Genomic DNA, 19567 nt, shown 5'->3' on the forward strand with positions numbered 1-19567 from the left:
TCATCTGCGCTAGCCGTCCATAATGTAGCAGTGTAAGACTAGTGGGAAGGTAGCTAGTCATTACCATCCACCGCCAACTCTTGGGGTACTCTTTTACTAAAGAACGGTGGGATTGACCATCACATAACACTCTCACGTCTGAAAGGGCGAACATGTCTGGAGAGACGGGGATTCCAACCCGTGACTCTCAGATTACGAGTCGAGTGCCTTAACCACTTATCCCTCCTAGATCGTACTAGACCCAATAGAAAAATATTTTGTTGCAGGTCTGGTTTACCCTTGTCTATCACCAATAATCATGATCACATGTAACGTTTTGTTGCTTTTCCAATTTGATAATATTTAACTTGTTGCCCTTGGTTTGCAGTTTATAAAAATATATTGTATATTTATATTGCATTTAACATTCATAATGTTAGCGACATCTATAAATGTACATTATACTTGTTTTGTGGAGTCTGGATTAACGAGAATGATCATACAATAAAATATACCAAATTTAAAACTAGGTTCCGATATTTATGCGTATTTTTTCTGTCGCCTCTCATCTTATTTCATATTTTAATAATTTAGTTTATAAAAATATATCTAGCCCACCGTTATTATCTGGCAAATATGGGGTTTGAAAAGGTTTTGGAGTTTCACCATGTTATTACAGTCCACAATGCATGCTTTGTCTGAGGATACCTCGGCAAAAGTTCTGCAGGTACCTTCCATTCCAGACAGTTTCACTGTAAGACCACCAGGTTCAAATCGTGTCATTGTCCTTACATTAATTATATGACCCATCTATTGCAGAGGATAACAGTATTCCAACAATACTTAACAGTCCAATTGTATAAAAATCCACAGACAATGAATGCATTTGGCAACTTGACCAGTATGACTGTATGGAATGACATTCATACCCATTTTTTTTAAATTAAATTTGTTTGAGGTATTACATGGTTGAACAGATATTCTATGGAAAAAAAAAAGTGATGTATACATCTTAAATCAGTTTCCCAGAATTCCTTCTTCACGGTGTTGGCTACTAATGCCTGGTACGTGCAACTTTGTTTCTGTTCATAGATTTCAAATGTTGCAAGACATAGCACTTGTTTACCATAGCTGAGGCTTGATTTGTAACAAGTCTTTTTCTGCAAGATTCTAGGGTCACAAGTTAATTTATATTTCGTTGTTTTCTAAAGCATTTGTGTGTAAATGATATTCCCACTTAGGAAATTCCAAAGCTCAGATTTGAATACGTCTAGTTTGAATATTTTAAACTGGAACAAAATATGTTGATTACATTTTCCAAGGTCATGTGTATGTGTGTGTGATAGCACAAAGTACCTATGAAACGAGAAAAAACGTGAAAATGTAGATGTGATACAATTTCACAAAAACTACTTTGGCTGTGATTGTTAAATGAGTTGCCAATCTGCACATTGGAAATCATTTCACAGCAATTGTGTAATTAATAATAGAAATGTTATAGTTTTATATTAATTCCAATAATGTGCAAAAAAGTTTAAAAAGGTCTTTGCCACACACACACATAATGATACTGATAAAAACAAACATTTATACAAAAATGTTTTATTTATTCAAAACGCCGTTTTTTTGTTTAAGTAAGGTTAAGATTAGGTACAGATACAGTGTCTAAGGAAACAAAAAATACATGTAACTCTTAAAACTTCTAAACTCATACACTTCCGTAGTTTTCAGCTAAACAAATTTCATCGTTAAAGGAATATAGAAAAAACAAAATCAAGTTTGTGTTTTGGAGTTTGACTTCGTAGGCCTGTTACATTATTATGTATATGCATTAATCAAACCTTTTAGATACAATAAAGCTAAGACTGATTTAGTTTATATTAAAGGTAACCAAGATTACATAAAGTAATTCTTGCATGATATATTAAAGTCTGTTACAGAATTTCAGTTAAAATACAAAGTTCATAATTGTTACATTATTATGTATATGCATTAATCCAACCTTTTAAATACAATAAAGCTAAGACTGATTTAGTTTATATTAAAGGTAACCAAGATTACATAAAGTAATTCTTGCATGATATATTAAAGTCTGTTACAGAATTTCAGTTAAAATACAAAGTTCATAATTGGATTCCCCCCCAATTCATACATTTGAAAAATTCTCAATCTAGGCGAATACTGTTTACAGCATAGATGTTTTTGAATTGCAGTGAGCTAGTTACAGGTATCTACACTCCATATTCGTATTAAACTAAATTTTGTGAATTTCAAAAATATTAACTTATGTTATGTAAAACTGCATTCTATTATTACTCTGTTTCAATTAGGAAGCAAAACAAGCTGTTTAATTTTATAAATTTACTGAATTAGCTTGAACCTTACACAGCTTTTTCTACAAAACCATTGTAAAAATAAGAAAAATTCATAATTGTGATTTAATTATTGTTGTTGAGAAAATTGTAAAGCTTAAAAATTGTTTTGATTTAATAACAAGCAAGGTTTTGCTTACTTTAAAACCATATAGTTTTTACTAAATCAAAAGAATGGTTAAATGCAGAAAGAACAGATGAAAATAAACAATTCTCAAAGTTTGTTTACATATAGTAAAATTGAATACATAAGGCAGATTAACAATATCAACATGCCAACATTTCAATTACACCTTTTCAATCAGGGGTCAGCTGAAAGTGTGAGCTTTTTTTGTAAGTTATACAGCAAAACATTGGAACATAAGGAAATAAATATATTACATGCCAAAGCTGTATTTTCAGTTTCATCCAAATCATTAACATAATTTATATAAATTTAATTAGTAAACCTGTAATGTTTAACTGTTCTTTAAAATGATCATGTTTATACAAAGTACTTAAATGTTTAATGTAGTTAAAACAGCCAAAAGTTACCCATATTTGTTTTATATAGGTGAACTTTACATTACTATGTCACACTTGAAGCCATCAGATAGTGTTTCTATGTTCTGCAAGATATATTCTTAGCATTTCTTTATTGGTACCTTTATGAACATTGATTAGTATGTTTAATATATTTTAGCATTTTCATTATATTAATTGTTTTGCATTGTTAGCATTATAGATGCACTTACAAGTAGCTTAAATCTTTAAGATGTGTGAACTTCAAGATAGTTTTTTTTCCAAGAAGGTAGCTTGTTCTAATCAGAAGTTATTACTAATTACTAAGAAATTTCCATAAATTACTAAGTTATAATTAAGATTTTAAAATGAAGGGTGATGCTAACAAAATTGGTTTCATGTTTATTTAATTACATATATTGAACTATTGAATATTCGTGACAAGAAACCTACTTGAAGTAAAAATGTATCTTAAGACAGCTGGTATGGGCACTAAAACTTACTAAGACAGAAAATGTTTTGACCTTCTTAGACCACCTTCAGCTGTCTTGAAGTACATTTTTATATTGCCTATCATTTCCAAAATGCACTGAAGATGAGGTTTTAAGTTATAAAATATTATTGTTATGGCTTAATTTGTCAAATCAATCATGAAATAGTTAAGATTTACCCAAAATCAGAATAAAAGGTAGACATGGGGTTAAAAAAAATATCTGAAATTCCCTATCATAGAAAGTTAACTGGATAACAAGGAAACAATTTTAATGCATTTATAAAGCAGGTTTTAGTGCTAATTAAAACTTAATTTGTTAAAGTTTCTGCATCTTACCAGTGCTTTCAAAACAGTTCTTGAACAAATTACTAACATTCTAGAACTGAATCTTTGAAACTCCAGAGTTGAAGCATATTGAAGAAAGTTTACTTTTGTCAAAATACAAACCAAACTTTTCAACTATTGGTTAATTGAATAAAAGGAATTTGAGGAGAAAACCAACCAAATTAAGAGACATTAATAAAAAACATTCCTACAAATGGAACAAACAGTAACTTTAACCTCTAACCTATATTATCACCAAGTTTTGCTTTAAAAACATTTGGTGTCAAAACTTTCTGGAATATTATGCATTTTGAAATACTTAATGAAAGGAGACTTTCAATTTATACATCACATTGTAAAATGTATTGAAGAAATCACAGAATTACCAGAATATATTTCCAATTTCCTGCACTAATTACATTATCAGTTATTTTCAGCATAAAGAAAACCTCATTAAGTTTTTCTCATACACTGGAGTTACCTAATCACTTTTCTTTAGATTTCTATTCACAATTCAATGACTTTATATTTTAAGACTATTGATTTAAGACTGGTTCAACAAAAATACAAAATAAAGGAATATTTATGGTTTCAAAATATAAAATTTTAATACTTGGTAACAGAATATCAAATTTAAATCAAAGAACTTTAACTCAGATTTAATTTACATTTAGTCCATTAGCAGAAACTATACTATTCAAGCCTCTGAAATTACTAATTAAAACATTCTTATATATACGAAAATAAAGCTCACAGAAAATACATCCATTTAAGAAGACAATTCACCTAAAATTAGATATTAAAAAAAAAATTAAAGTGAAAACTTTGAAAACGATGTTCTGGAGCCAACACCAAATGATAAGTTTCTTTTTTGTAATTAAGAACAAAAATTCACTGAATTACTTTTCTCTAATAGTTATTTATTAAACTTTAACTCCCATCTCTTACTAAAATCTCATACCAGTCAAATTAATAGTGACACCAGTATTTCTGCACTACAGTTGAGTAGCTATGAGTATACAAAAATTATTAAACAATGATTATAGAGTAAACAATTACAAAACCATAAGACTAACACATTCAACTGGTTGAAATTTATTTCAAGCAAAAATTGCTCAATAACAATAAAACATTCTTCAAACTGGTTGCCAATTTATTATCACGGTTCCAAGTATTATTTATAAAGAAGTCTTTGAATACACTTACAAAAATGCATAAACAAATAATATTAAAACAGAACATTTTAAAAAGTTTAACAACTTCTTGGCAGCACCCAGAAACTATTATTACCTCAATTGCTATATTTATGCATGTATCGGTTACAATTATTTTAAGATTTTATTTAATATGCTATCAGGAAATTCAGTTGAGAACACTAAAATTTATTTGTAGATAGCTATTAAAGCCAAACGACTGCACAATTAAAAACTGTACACCGAACACTTTTCTATGTGGCTAAGTTAACTTTCCTATTTGCTTTATTAATTTGTTCAGTATTACTTTAAATTATATGATAAAACTATAATAAAAAATTAACATTATCAAGCTAAAAGATATTGAAAACTAATCTTTGTTCACATTTACCATATCTTAACACTAACTTTTTGTGCACGATTTATCATAACTAAAAGACTTAAAAATAAATATAAATCAAGAACTAAGTATCAGTTCCTTAACAGCACAAATCATAAGCTTAGTTTTGTGACAGATTTCAGTTGTTTACCGAAGTCTGTTTTTTCTTCTTAAAAGTTACTTAACTAGCAGCTTAAATTTCATTCTTGCTCTTTGTTACTTTTTATTAAATTTGTTTTTGACTGACTGCAAAGTGTCACTAATATAATTTGAACATCACTGAAGAAATGAAATTTCCACCAAAATATTAAAGAAAATGCAATATTCAAGATTGCATTAAAACATAAAACAACTGTGTCCTTACAAATCTAGCAATCTTCCAGCTGATCCCACTAACATATGATTAACCTTATGGAGACTTTAATATCAATTAATTTCAACTTGACTACTCCCATTCTGTGGTTCCAGGTGGCTTTGGTGTAAGGTCATATAGGACACGTGAGATACCAGGAACTGTCTGTATTTCAGACACCATCTTGTTCACAATCTGAACAAGAGAAAAAGAAATTACAAAATTTGAGATTTTCAAATGTGAATAACAAATGTTATGCTGGAAAGTATGAAAAATTAATGTACCATATGCAATTAACAAAATCAACAGTTGTTGTACGTTTGTAGGTTGGAAGTCTAATTCTTAACAGTATTTCATTATCTTCACTTCCAATGATCTTAAACATTCATTTTAATGCTAAAATTCACAACAATTCCAATGTTTCTCCCCTAGACAGTCTTCTAGTTGATGCAAGTGCCCTCACACATTGAGCAACAAGTTTTATCAGCTGCACACAAATTCTATCTTTAGCTTTCAAAATCTGTTTCAGTTCAAAGATAGGTAGGTAGGTATTCAATGTTTATTGACACAAAGTTACAAGGCTACCTGTGCCAGACAAGATGTGGTACAGTATAGGTATAAGGCAATTAAGGTAAAAAGTAAAATATGTAAACTTAGGAACTGCCAGGAAGACTGAAGAAAGAAGTACACCCTTGCTGACAGTCACCTAAAGTTGGCCTTTCCAGTCCTGGGTTCAGTTAAAAAAAAACAAAAACTAAAATGTGTAAAATTACGACTTGCCAGGAAGACTGAAGCAACAAGATCGAAATTGCAGTCAGTCACCTGAAGTTGGCCTTTCCAGTCCTGGGTTCAAGTCAAAATAAAAATTGAAATGTGTAAAATAAATAGTGTTAAAACACTATATAGTCCAATAAAAAACCTTAAATTAAGTGTAAAAGACCAATGGCTCTTAAAAATGTAAAAACATGAGTGAGATGGACAGTATTACCTATAACATGGGCCAAAGTCAAGGGCAAACCAACCTTACAAATATCTTTAAAAATGTGGATGATTGTGATATGAGTGCCACATAGACCACACATTGGTGCAGCAGTACCAGATAAAAGGAAGTGGTGGGTTAAAAAACTGTGACCAATGTGCAGTTTTGCCAAATCAACCTCTTCTTTTCAATCCCTACAGAAGCAAGAGGGCCAAAGACCAAGAGAAGGTTTGATTTGAAAAAGCTTGTTATTGTGTAGCTCATTACAGGTTGCCTGCCATCTGGTGTACAATCTGGATTTGATAACTGGACCATAGTCCATGTATGGAATGGGTACTGGGATGATAGATCCAAAACAGATACTTTGCTGCTCTGTCAGCCAGCTCATTCCCACAAATACCAACATGACCTGGTATTCAAAAGAATTGGACGGAGACAGATGAGAGAGAAAGATGGGCCAGTTTGTTTTCGACATTGATGAGAAGAGGGTGGTGACTATCATGAAATGATTCCAGGGCTAATAGACAGCTGAGTGAGTCTGTATATATTGTACAATTTGTATATTCATTATTTTAATATGATTTAGGGCAAGAGAGATGGCATACAATTCAGCAGTGAAAACAAACTGTAAGGGGGAGTCTGTATTACAATCAAACTGTCACAAACTACGGCTGAGCCAACTGAGTCACCCAAATTGGAACCATCCGTATATATATATATATATGAATGGATGGATCATATGAAAGATGTTCAGCAAAGAAAGAGCAATATTTCCAATCAGGTGTATCTGCTTTCCTCAGATGACTAAAAGATAGGTTACAATTGGGGACAGTAATTTGCCATGGTGAAATTGGCTGATTTGAAGAAACTGCAATGTTATTCAAGGATAAATCCAAATATTCTAATTGTGCCTGGATACAGAGACTAAAAAGGAACAAGGGCAGATTTTCTGTTATTAAAAAGTGTGGTCCATTGTGGTTGGAAAACAACTCCAGGTAGGATGCTGTGGTAAGGATCAAAGTTTGGAAGCATACATTAGACACCATTGCAAACAGTGAATATATAGAGGGGGTTCATGAGATTCCACATAGACTTTGCACAGGAGAAGTACAAGAAGCTCCATTGCAAAGCTGAAGCCCTTGGTGACAGACAGGATCCAACATTTTTAGTGCTGAGGTTCTGGAAGAACCATAAACCACAGTCCCATAGTTAAGTTTGGATCGGACAAGGACACAATAAATGTTGAGCATGGAGTATCAATCTGCTACCCAAGAAGTATAAGAGAGGACATGGAGAATGTTCAATGCTTTTAGAAATTTGATATGAAGTTGCTTGATGTGCAATATAAAATTTAATTTACAATCAAATATAAGACCTAAGAACTTTGCCTCAGAGATGACAGGAAGTACATCATCAAAACAGAATTCTGGATCTGGGTGGATTCCCCGTTTGTAGCAGAAATGTATACAAACGGTTTTAGAAAGTGAAAGTTTAAAACCATTTGCCGTGGTCCACTTCAGTATCTGATTGATTGCAGTTTGTAGCTGTTGTTCAATAAACCTCATGTTTGATGACTAACATGAGATGCGAAAGTCATCAACAAAAAGACCCTTTGCAGCTGTGGGGGTAGCTGTTCACTGATGACATTAATCTCTATAATGAAAAGTGTGACACTCAGAATACAGCTCTGGGAGATTCCAAGTTCCTGTGAGAAAAAATGAGAAAGTGTTAAGCCCACATGGATTTGGAATCGGCACTTCATTAAGAATTGTTGGATGAAAAGGTGTAAGTTTCCATGCAATCCATATCAGTAAAGGTCTTGTAAGATGCTATATCTCCATGTTGGATTGTAAGCCTTTTCTAAATAATAAAAAAGTAACGATGTTGTCGCCTTAAAAAGGCTTCTCTGACTGATGTTTCAAGACAAATTAACTGGTCTATTGTAGAGCGTTGTCTTCAGAACCCACACTGAGTAGGTGAGAGGAGGTTGTTTGATTCAAGAAACTAAACAAGGCAGGCATTGATTATCCTCTCTAAGATTTTACTGAGACAACTTGTCAAAGCAATGGGACAGTAATTCGAAGGAATTGTTAGATCCTTCCCAAGTTTCAGAATAGGGAGAATGATAGCTTGTCACCAAGCATCTGGATAGACATTTTCCTGTCATATCTAATTGAGGACAGCTAGGAGAATAGTAAGAGAGTTCTGGGAGAGGTGGTGAAACATCTCATAATGTATATTATCAGGTCTGACTGATGTATTGCCAGACCAACGAATAGCAAGTTTAAGTTCTATCAGTGTAAGAGGGCAATTGTAGTCAAAGGAATGGTCAGTTGAAAAGGAAAGAGGCAGATGCTCTGCCTGTGTTTTAATGGCTAAAAAGGAAGGGACTAAGTTTGAAGAGCTAGATACATGAGAAGTCCCCAAGAGTATTGGCAATGCTTTGTGCATCTGCAACTTCATGGCCATCAGATATTAAGATAGAGAAGGGGACAGAAGTATATCTTCCACTCACCCTCTGGATCTTATCCCATATAACTTTTGTGCTGGTGGTTGAAGAAATGCTGGATGTGTATTTAATCCAAAATTCCTTCTGGCTTTGATTTCTAACTTGCCAAACATGTGCACGGGCTTGCTGAATTGCAATGCTCTCAAATCGCATTGCAATTCTTGAAAATTATCCCAAGCATGCTTCTGAGTTTTATGTGTTATAGAACAGGCAGAATTTCACCAGGGGCAGGGATGCCATAGGGAACATGTCAATGTTTTAGTGATGCACTGAGTAGCAGCTTGTATAATACTGTTGGTTACTGCTGCTATACAATCATCTATGGATAATTTACATAAGATGACAGGATCAAGTTCTGAGAGAGAGTAGTGAAAAAAGGCCAGTTGGCCTGGACCAACTTCCATCAAGGTACATGGGTCGGGTGGTACCGATCACGGCCAATATCTCGTATGATGATGGGAAAATGATCACTACCTCGTGGATTAAAGTCAACCTCCAAGGAAAAGTGAGTGAGTGAGTAGCGAAGGGGAACAGACAGAAAGATCTATAGCTGTAAATGACTGACTAGGTGCATGAAAATGTGTAAGAGCCAGGTTGTGGTTCAGAAGCATATGTTCTATGGTGTGCCCTCTCATGTCAATATGGGAGCCACACCAGAGAGGATTATGCCTATTGAAATCTCCCAAGATTAAAAAGGGGGTAGGCAGTTGCTCAATGAAGGTATCGAGGTCTGATTGATTATAATGCATTTCAGGTGTAAGGTATAGAGTGCAAATAGTGATGGTACAACCCAAGGAGACACAGATGGGTACATGCTGATCAACCAGCAATGCAACTCCATGTCCTCATCCTACACATAGCTTGTCATTCTGGTATAATGAATAGTAGCAGGTAGTAACTGTATTTGTAGGCTGTAGAAATGTTTCCTGCAAAGAAAGACACTTGGGATAATAAAAGTCAATCAGCTCTTTGATGCGAGTCACATTTGATTGGAAACCTTGACAGTTACATTGGATTAGTGTGGCCATACACAATTATTTCAGAGAAGACGGTAGAGAGTCCTTCTGCTTACGACCATGTTTTTTCATTATTGGATGTGAGTCTATCGCCCTCTATGGATCCTGCTCTAGCTCGAATGGTCAGATCTAAATTTATCGGTATATGTACTAATTATTGAGGGCACAGACGAGTTGTTTGGTTAATTTTTGGGGAATCAAGAGAAGGAGACTTCATGGAAACATCTTAACTTGAAGAAGGCGAAGTTCAGCAGTGACTGGAAGGTGTGGTCAGGACAGAGATGGAAGAAGACACTGATTCGTGAACTGTGTTGATTTTGGGAAGCAATTAATTAAGATTTGCTGGTAAAGATTGTGTAGGGGATAGGGTAAGGTCTGTTTAGACTCCTACTGTAGTAATAGAACAGGTTACAGCAGCACAAGATCTGGTTGGAATAAATAACTTTCAAATCTCTGTGCAAGTGAGATTGTTAATTGTCTTGGAGATATACTTTTTCTTCTACCCATTTAGGGCAAGAAGTAAAATAAGAAGGATGCATACCATTACAGTTTATACAATGTGGTTTGAGTTGGCATTCTGTGGCATTATGGTCTTTACCACCACAACGAGCACAGGTCAAGGAACCATGGCAAGATTGTTTTGAATGACAAAATCATTGACAATGGAAACATCGTACAGGATTTGGAATATAAGGTTACACCTTACAATTCAGATATCCTGCTGGGAGGACATGGTACAGTAAATGTTAGTATTAGAACATTTGTTGATTTCAGAATTCCATCTTTGAAGATTCGGCATACTGCTGTAACACTTTGGCTGATGAGATCTGTGAGGATCTCCGATTTGACGACAGTCCTTAAATCTCTTTCAACTATGACTTCTCTGAAAGTATTCAAAGTGGAATGAGGAGTAACTTCAATGGTATGTCCCCCAAGGCCTTTGATGTCAGGAGGAGTTTGGAATGCTGTGAAGAAGATGTTTCCACTGAGATGTCACTCGAACGTAGCTTTTTTTACTGATTTAGGTGAGCTAGCAAGCCTTTCTAAGCCATTCTAAATAAAAAATGGGAGATCTGTCCTAGAAGTTTGTCACTTAAGGAATACAAAATTAGGAATTGTGGAACAGATTCAAGTGGTGAGTTAGGCTGTACAGATTCGTCAATGCACGGTCGTTTTCTAGTAGTCGGGTTTCTCTCGATGGTTTCAAGTTGTGTTATTTTTTTGTTTTGGGAGTATCAATAATAAATAGAAAATTTTTCAATGCCCACTGACCCCACCTACCATGGAGCCCTACAAGGGGATGCACTACAGTGCCTTAAGGGCACTGCAGCGACGCCAGGGTTTTGCAAGCACTATACCCAAACACCAGTGTTAGACACAACGTCCACAACACCTGTTGTGGATGTTCTATGCTGGTACTTAGTTGACCCTGGCCCAAATGGACTAGCTGATTGATCCTGGGGGGGCACACCCCAAAACTGCCCATTTACAGGAATTCAAGGCCAAAGTGGTGTGTTGGAGTTAGATCCCTCAACCACCAGGATTTTCTCCTCCCCTTCATGGGTTACTACACACAGCAAACACAGGTGGATGTTTAGATCCCAGAGGAGGTAAACTGTAAGAACAGAACCTTCTCTGGGAGGTCCCCTCACCACGTACAGGAATCCACATCGAGGGGTCAAAGATAGGATTAGTCTTTAATATATGTATGTAAAAAATGGCTGGTAACCTCTTTCTTTCTTGTCAACCTGATGATACCAAAGAGATCAAAATGTTTGCTCCTCTACAAAGCGCTTTCTCTACCCATACCAGCCGTTTGTTTACATACATAATTTTCTCTACAAGTGGGTTTTCTCATCATCACGGATTAGTCTTTTATATCAAAGTAAAAAGTTAAAAAACAAAACAAAAAAAACTATTAAACTGGAATGTAACACAGAAGTTAGAGAAATATATAAGTTACCTATCTTAAAATAAAAAAGGGTAAATTCTGAGACTGCTCCACAGTTTCTTTATTGAAAGTTGTTTAAATCGATTTTTTCTCCAAAAGAAGTTGTAAAATAGACCATCTTTTCAGCACATTATCAATGATGCCTTATTGACATGTGTGGACGAGAAAGAATTAAAAGATTGAAATTCATAAAAAACATTATTATTAATGAAAAATCATATGTATGTTAGAACTGCAAAAATAGTAAATCACTTTGTAGTTAAAATTCACTATAGAAATGCCACTACATTATACATGTAGGATCAAATTAATACCTCTAGAGGCAAATGTCTGTTAGGTGTGGCCGGAATACCCGTCATGAAATCATGTGTAAGGAAAGTCCGGATAACAACAGATCGTTGACACGATGGCTGCCTGGAGACAACATCACGGTCAAAATGAATTGGGATGAGAATTATGGGCATTTGTGAAATCTGATTATAGTATCCACTAGAATGCAGTACATTTTGTGCCAAGAAATCAGCCTGTCGTAGTGTACTTAAAACCCCTGTGGTAAGGAAGGTAGGTGTGATATCCTGCACTGGAAACTGGACTGCATCTCCAAATATATAAACCACCCTAAAATTAATATACATGAATTTACATAATAGAATGCAAAACATGAATACATAACTCTGAGTACATTAGTACAGATTAAAGAAAGAAAACCCGAGGTACACACTTAAGGAAAATAAGTGATCATCAACAATAAGGTAAAAACACAAATACTCCATATTTAAATATTTCTTTAAAAAAAATAGTAAAATACAATAGATGATTGTCAAAAATTAGAAAAGTTCCAGATTTTTAATAATATTCACATTCAAAAACAAATTTACTAATTTAATTTCTTTGTTTTGTAAAACAAATTATGATCCTATTTTTTCCTCCCAATTCAGAATGGTAGTGAAAAAAAAATCTGCCAAATTGAATTAGCCCAACTCCTCCCCTCCCATTAATTGGTTACCTAATGCAAATACACAAACTTAACGTTACCTGTTGATATTGTGACAGATTCTTGGAATTAGTTTAGCTAAGACCATTAAGTCCTCCCAATCTTTAATGTTTTCATTACTTGAAAGACCAACAACATAGCTGTAAGTTCGTTTGTCACCCTGAAAAGAAGAGCAAATATAAGCGACTATAGTCAAACTTCAAATTAAGTTTTGATTTAGTATTTGAAATTACCATTCTAACTGCAATTTGTATAATGAGCAGTAATAAAGTTCAAAATAACTTATTTCACTTTGACTGGAAAGATGACACACACACAAAAAACCTTGCACAAAAATAATTGAATGTCATGTTCCAGAAGTACAGCATTTTTCTGTTAAATCAGCAGAAGCAGGCAATAAAAATTTAACTTCAGAAACTCATCTGGAAAAGGCAAGGTTTCATCTTCTAACAGCCATGTGCTTCACAGTAGGCAACTACACAAATATTCTCTAATGTATAAAATCACAGGTACAAATAAGTGAACAATATGTACTGTTTTATTTGCTAAGTATGTCAGACATGGTACATGATGCTTTATACAAAAATTCTACTTTTATGGTTAGCTAAGTAGATCTAATCTGATCAGTTGTGATCCAGGAAGGGCTGAAAACACTGCAACAGTGAGGATAGCCAACTGATGAGATGAAGACAGACTGGTTATAGAGGCTTTTCATGGCTTGGTTGTCCTTCATATTTAAGACCAATCATTAACAATTAATTTATATTGAAAAATGTTTTAGCAAATCTTCTGATAGAAGTTATTACATTTCAATCTTATTTAGCAGATAATAATGTGAAATTATAAATAACCATGCTAGATATAGAAATTACATTAAAATGCATCATTTTATAATGGGAGTTTATTAACAATGACAAAGAAATAATAAATTCTTGTTATTTTGGTGCAAAGCTAAACATGGAGTTATAAGCACTTTGCCTTCCATGGGGAAATACACTCTTGATTTTAGCTTTGCAAATCTACAAACTTACTGCTAACCTACCAGAAAATCTAAACATTTGTATATTATAGCTTTAAATGTTTTAGCATTGGAGAAAACCTTACCTGAACTTGTATACCCAGAAAAAGTTTCACATTAAGTACATTAAATTACTTCCTTACTATAAACTTTCAGAAAGTGTCTCATTTGAAGTCAGTATTATTAAAAAAAAAAAAAAAAAGTCTCACCTGCACTCCAACACTTTGAATGGGCAAAAGTGTAGTTGTAAGTTTATATTCTTGAGATACCTTAACCAAGAAAAGTTGTTCATCATCAGATGTTCCATTCTGTACACGGTTAATGAGTGCATGTTTCTGGAATCAGTGGAAAAACAGTCAGTGCTATATTTCTGTTAACTTGTGATTAATAACTTAAGAACATGAAAAAAGTTATATTATATAAAACTAGTTTCTAATGATAAAATTAGTTCTAACAAAATTTATTAATCAAATGAATTAAAAATACTTTTGTTTTTGTTCTCAAGGCTTTATTCTACAAAGAAATACTCTTAATGAATATACTTTTGTCAGCAATATTCATAACTGGTGCATGATACTGGATTGATTTAAGTCCTAAAAAAATTCTGAAATTGGAGTTCAAAAGTTCTCTCACTAATAAAAATGTACATATTCTTTTAAAGGTATTTCAACTCATTTTTTATAACACTATTCTATGTTACTCTAAAAATATATGTAGAGGTAACACACATGCACACACTGACAGTATAATTTTAACTAACACTGTAGCAACCTAGAAAAGAAATGAAGAAAATTTAATGTACATACACACAAATCTGTTACACACACTAACCTTTTCAAGTGCATTGCAATAATCTACAATAACCTTGGCTAAAACACTAGTTTCTGAAAAGTCTTTCTCCATGTAAGCATCTTCTGAACATATTACTCGAATAGCCAGTCCTGGCCCTATGAATAAATATAGGAAAAAAAAAGTTGGGTTGTATTAGCACCAAGTATTTCAACTATGTTATGTAATAATAAATGTACAGAAAGCTTCTTTTGAAATAAATTCATTTTTGATATTACTCTAATATTATTAATGACACTAACATTGTAACTATGGCTTAGGCACTTTCTTTCTTCATCATGTGAAAAAATCGTAGGCCTGATAGAAAGTAAATCCATATCACTGTAAGGTCTTGTTTTGATAAAGGTGCATTTTATGTTATGTACAACATGGCTTTTAATTTAATTTTATTGTGCTTATTATTATTATGATTGTATTTTACAATCTGTGTGTCATTCTGATAATCTACCTCTTCCTATTAAAATACTTTAACCCTCTCCCCAAGAGCATATTCTTCTGTGCATGTCGCAAGGTTTCATGGCATTACATACAAAATTTAAAAAAACTACCTTCTTTTCAAAGTATAATAATAATCCCAGTTTTAAAAGCATACAACTTAATTTTTTTTAAACATAGCAACATTAAAAAAAAACAAACACTGATTTTCCCCTAGTCTGAAAATCATGATGCTCTTCTACAACTTAACACCTCAGTAAAAAGTATTAAATTTAGCATGAATTATACATTATGTTGCCATCACTTAGACAAATCAATTTCTTACACCCTTCAATTTTGTTTGGTTACAGAACCAAATAAAAAATTAGACACCTCTTACTAGACCCATCTGCCCACTTTCAGAAATCGTCAATAGTTTTTCTCTGATGCTCAGTACTGTATTACATTGTTTTTATGTACACATAATTGACAATTTCACTTTCAGTTCAAGGTTTATTCTCACAGAAAACAATGACAAGCTTAGATAAATGTTTTTTATGACCCATGTCACAGTTAAAATGCCACAGAAAAACAACCTCATTATGGTGCACTGCCTGCTTTTTGAATGCTAATATTCTATGTTCTTTGGTGTTTTTAATTAAAAAAATAATTTAGTATAATACTACCATTAGTATATAAAGTAGGGTTAAGTGTCATTGACAGTGAAATGCAGAAACAAAATAGAAGCATTCTTATTTTTCATGTGTAATCTTTAGTCTTATAAAAGTAACTAAAATGCATAAAATGTAGAAAACTTTAGGATACGTAAATAAACTGAATAATTTTTTTTTTTTTTTAAATGAAGTATGCTTGTGACTAGTTTGTGTGTGATGAGAGCTGCACATCTGCCAAGTGATTTTAGACTCATAACAGCATGTATTACTTAGACTAGATTCAAAGGGCAATCAAAACAATAACAATTTTTGTATAATTAAATGTATATTGTTATGATGCTAAAGCTTTTCAGGATAAACAAATTAGTTTTGTACAACAACATGAAGACATTCTAAAAATTAAAAGGGGATAATTTGTATCCGTTTCATTTTTATTTCACTGACAAAAAAGTTTGAAATTTATTTAGAAGGTTTCAGAGATTACGCAAATAAATGTCGAGATTGTTGAAACAAAAGTATTTTCAATCTTAATGTGGAAATCACTTTGGACTTGGATGAGTAAAAAGTACAAGACAGCTTCTTCCAGTGTATCCTGTTTTATATGCTGAACTTGCTTTTAGGTACCCAATTTTTTTTTCCAAATAAAAAATTTATGCTAAATCATTAAATAAACTACTACTATCGTAACTTCACTACAATGAAACAAAGATTTATCTAGAATTTGGATTTGTCAAAGTACTTAAAAAAAAACAAACTTGACATGCAAACTTCTTTAAACTCACCAGGAAATGGATGTCTCTGAGTTAGTTCCAATGGTAGACCCAAATCTTTTCCCAAAATTCTCACTTCATCTTTATGAAAATCTTTTAATGGTTCTACAATTCTTCCTTCTTCTCGTAATAGACGCACAAGTTCTGTGTCATTGTGGTGCGTTTTGATTGTATCGGCTTGATTACTGGCTATCTTGGAGGCACTTTCTATTAGATCAGGTCTTAAAGTTCCTTCAGGAAAAGATCACAGATGAAAGAAACATACTAATAAGGCATAATTCAGTATTAGGCTTACATAAAAATGAAGGTAATTATATAAAACAAGTATATTTTCTCACAATTAAATAGGCAGTTCTCAGAAGTTATTAGACTAAAGATTAAATGTATGATTTAACATTTTGAATAGAACTGACCAATCAGCTTGATCAATGAAATTGATTAATGCCAAAAAACAACTTAAACATTAGTGTTTCAGGTGATGACTAAGTTTAGTAATAAATTAAAGTCTCATGCAAGAATAAATTAACAAGTGACAGATTATCACATTTTATCCAAACATCCATTTTTATTTATTAAATAGTTTATATATATATATATACACATAAAGCCAGTTTCAACAATGTTTCTAAAAATGTAAGAAATGATTAATCAAGAAAGCTAAAATTATGAAGAGATTGTATTTAACAGAAAGTTTGGAATATAGTAGACACAAGTCACCAAATAAAGAAAAAATGGAAAATTATTTTTGAAATGTTAAATATATATAATAATCATTACTTTAGCATTTCATTAATTTAAGAGTAAATAAGTTACAATGTCAAATTTAAAAGAAAACCCAAACATGTCTGAAGATCATCACTGGGTAAGGGACAGAAAAACTATCACTTTAAGACTAACCCTTTCACAGCATAGGATCTGTATGTGGAACTGATCTCAACCATTTTGTGCTTGTTATATAGATTATGCTATTACTTTTAAATTAGCAAGTATATGTCAATGAAATTTGGCAGACTATAAGGAAAAATTACAATAATTTCATATGCAAGTTTAGATTTTTTTTTAAATGTTAAGTCTTAAAAAGTTTGGTTAAGCAGATTTCCTTATGCTTTTTTTTTTTAAATTACAAAGTAATTTTCATATTTCACATACAAAATCCTTTTAATATTCACATGGTTTTATCAAATATTTGAAGAAAAAACTTTTATTTTCACAAAGGAATCTCTGTTTCTGTTCAGTCAGTTTGACTGATCTTTTAATCACCATGTAAAATTAGTAAATAAATATAAATTGTCCTTTTTTTCTAAAATGACTACAGATAACAAAATTGTTTAGACTACATAATTTAAATCTCATTACATTATAGATTTGCAGATTTATTATTTTATTATATTGACCCTTCTGCTGTACCTGGTTAACAATATAGAAGTTAGAATGATGTGACATGTGCAATCATGATACTGCATCCAATAATATAAAACTATCTTGTTTGTACTTTAGTGGACTAATGTTTTAAGTAGTCACATTTCACATATATTATCAGGCTGTTGTATATGTTTAAAAGAAAATGTGAAATAAGTACATCTTTTTGTTGTTTAATTTAATTAAAATAAGTTCTTTTAGACTCAAACTTCTGCTAATGAGTTGTAAATTTATAAATAGCATCTTTAAAGAATTGGACATCCTTTGATGTAATGAAGTCTTCAAAGACATTAATTAACCTTTGGTTTGTAAACTTTGTTTTTTCTTCAAAAAAGTCGATCTCTAAGGAAAAGATCTGGTGAATATGGTGGATTAGGAAGGTTTCATTCTGTAGTTCATTCAATTTTTGTACAGTAATAACTGACAAATGAGGTCAAGCATTGGTACGAAGGAGTATAGGTCCATTGTGACTGGATATTTTCATGACAACTTTTGATGCATAATTAAGTTCATAACAATATTTCTCTGCTGCAATTGTTTCTCCTGGGTTTAAGAATGAATGGATAACACCTGTTGATTCTGGTGTTTCTTCATAGTCAAACCACTTTCTTGATCGTCGTTGTCAACTGTCCTACAGAACAGATTTTATTACAGATGACAATACTATAGAGAAATTGGTTATTTTTATTGGGAACAAAGAGTGAGGAACAAATTTTAACTTCTTATTTGATGGTTCTCAATCAATTCACAAGGTACCCATTTATTGAGCTTTTTCACCTTACCAATTGCTTCAAAATGTCAGGAGACTGTTGAATAATGAATATTAAGGTTGTCAACAAGTTTTCTCAGTTTGGTAAGAATGAGAATTCAACTAAGGCCTTTAGTTCTTGCTCATTAATGGTTGTCTGAGGGTGGGCCATGAGATTAATTTTTATGGCTTTTGTCACCAAAGCAAAATCTTCTAGACCACTGCTGTGCTTTGCACTCATTAGCTGTGCTATCATCAAATGCATGATTGATATTATGAGCAGCTGTCACTGTATTGTGACTATTCTTAAACTTGTACAAAAAACATGAACATCAATTTAATCCATGGTGACAAAAATCAATAATATGATTTAGTTTCTGAAATAAGTAAAGTGAACTTGAAGAGAACCAGAAAATATAGTACATTATCATAACAAATTTATGATGATTTGTCTCTTTCCACCACTAAAAATAGTTTGAAGTTTGCACATGAAAATCCAACATTTCACATGCAACAGCCTGGACATACATTACTAATAGTTTCAAACAAACCAGTAAATAAAGGAAACAACTATCTCTTCTAGTTATTGCTTGTCATAAAACCTGAGAAAACACCGAGAAGACATTTTGAGCT

The 19567-nt window shown here is 32.5% G+C and overlaps 1 protein-coding gene across 4 annotated transcripts in view; it reads right to left on the bottom strand.

Moving 5' to 3' along the window:
• Nucleotides 1-1565: 1565 nt before the first annotated feature.
• The window catches only part of bur (GMP synthase burgundy), a 34134-nt gene continuing 16132 nt past the window's right edge, over nt 1566-19567 (bottom strand). For all 4 annotated transcript variants that reach the window (XM_076502454.1, XM_076502470.1, XM_076502463.1 and 1 more), the window contains 6 exons: nt 16780-16998; nt 14892-15007; nt 14270-14395; nt 13084-13202; nt 12363-12666; nt 1566-5788 (listed from right to left, as the gene is read on the bottom strand). In XM_076502454.1, coding sequence (XP_076358569.1) covers nt 5687-5788; nt 12363-12666; nt 13084-13202; nt 14270-14395; nt 14892-15007; nt 16780-16998 — 986 coding nt within the window. In that variant the 3' untranslated portion in view covers nt 1566-5686. The remainder of the gene's footprint in view (nt 5789-12362; nt 12667-13083; nt 13203-14269; nt 14396-14891; nt 15008-16779; nt 16999-19567) is intronic.

This window comes from Tachypleus tridentatus, chromosome 1 (genome assembly GCF_004210375.1).
Source record: "Tachypleus tridentatus isolate NWPU-2018 chromosome 1, ASM421037v1, whole genome shotgun sequence".
NCBI lineage: Eukaryota > Metazoa > Arthropoda > Merostomata > Xiphosura > Limulidae > Tachypleus > Tachypleus tridentatus.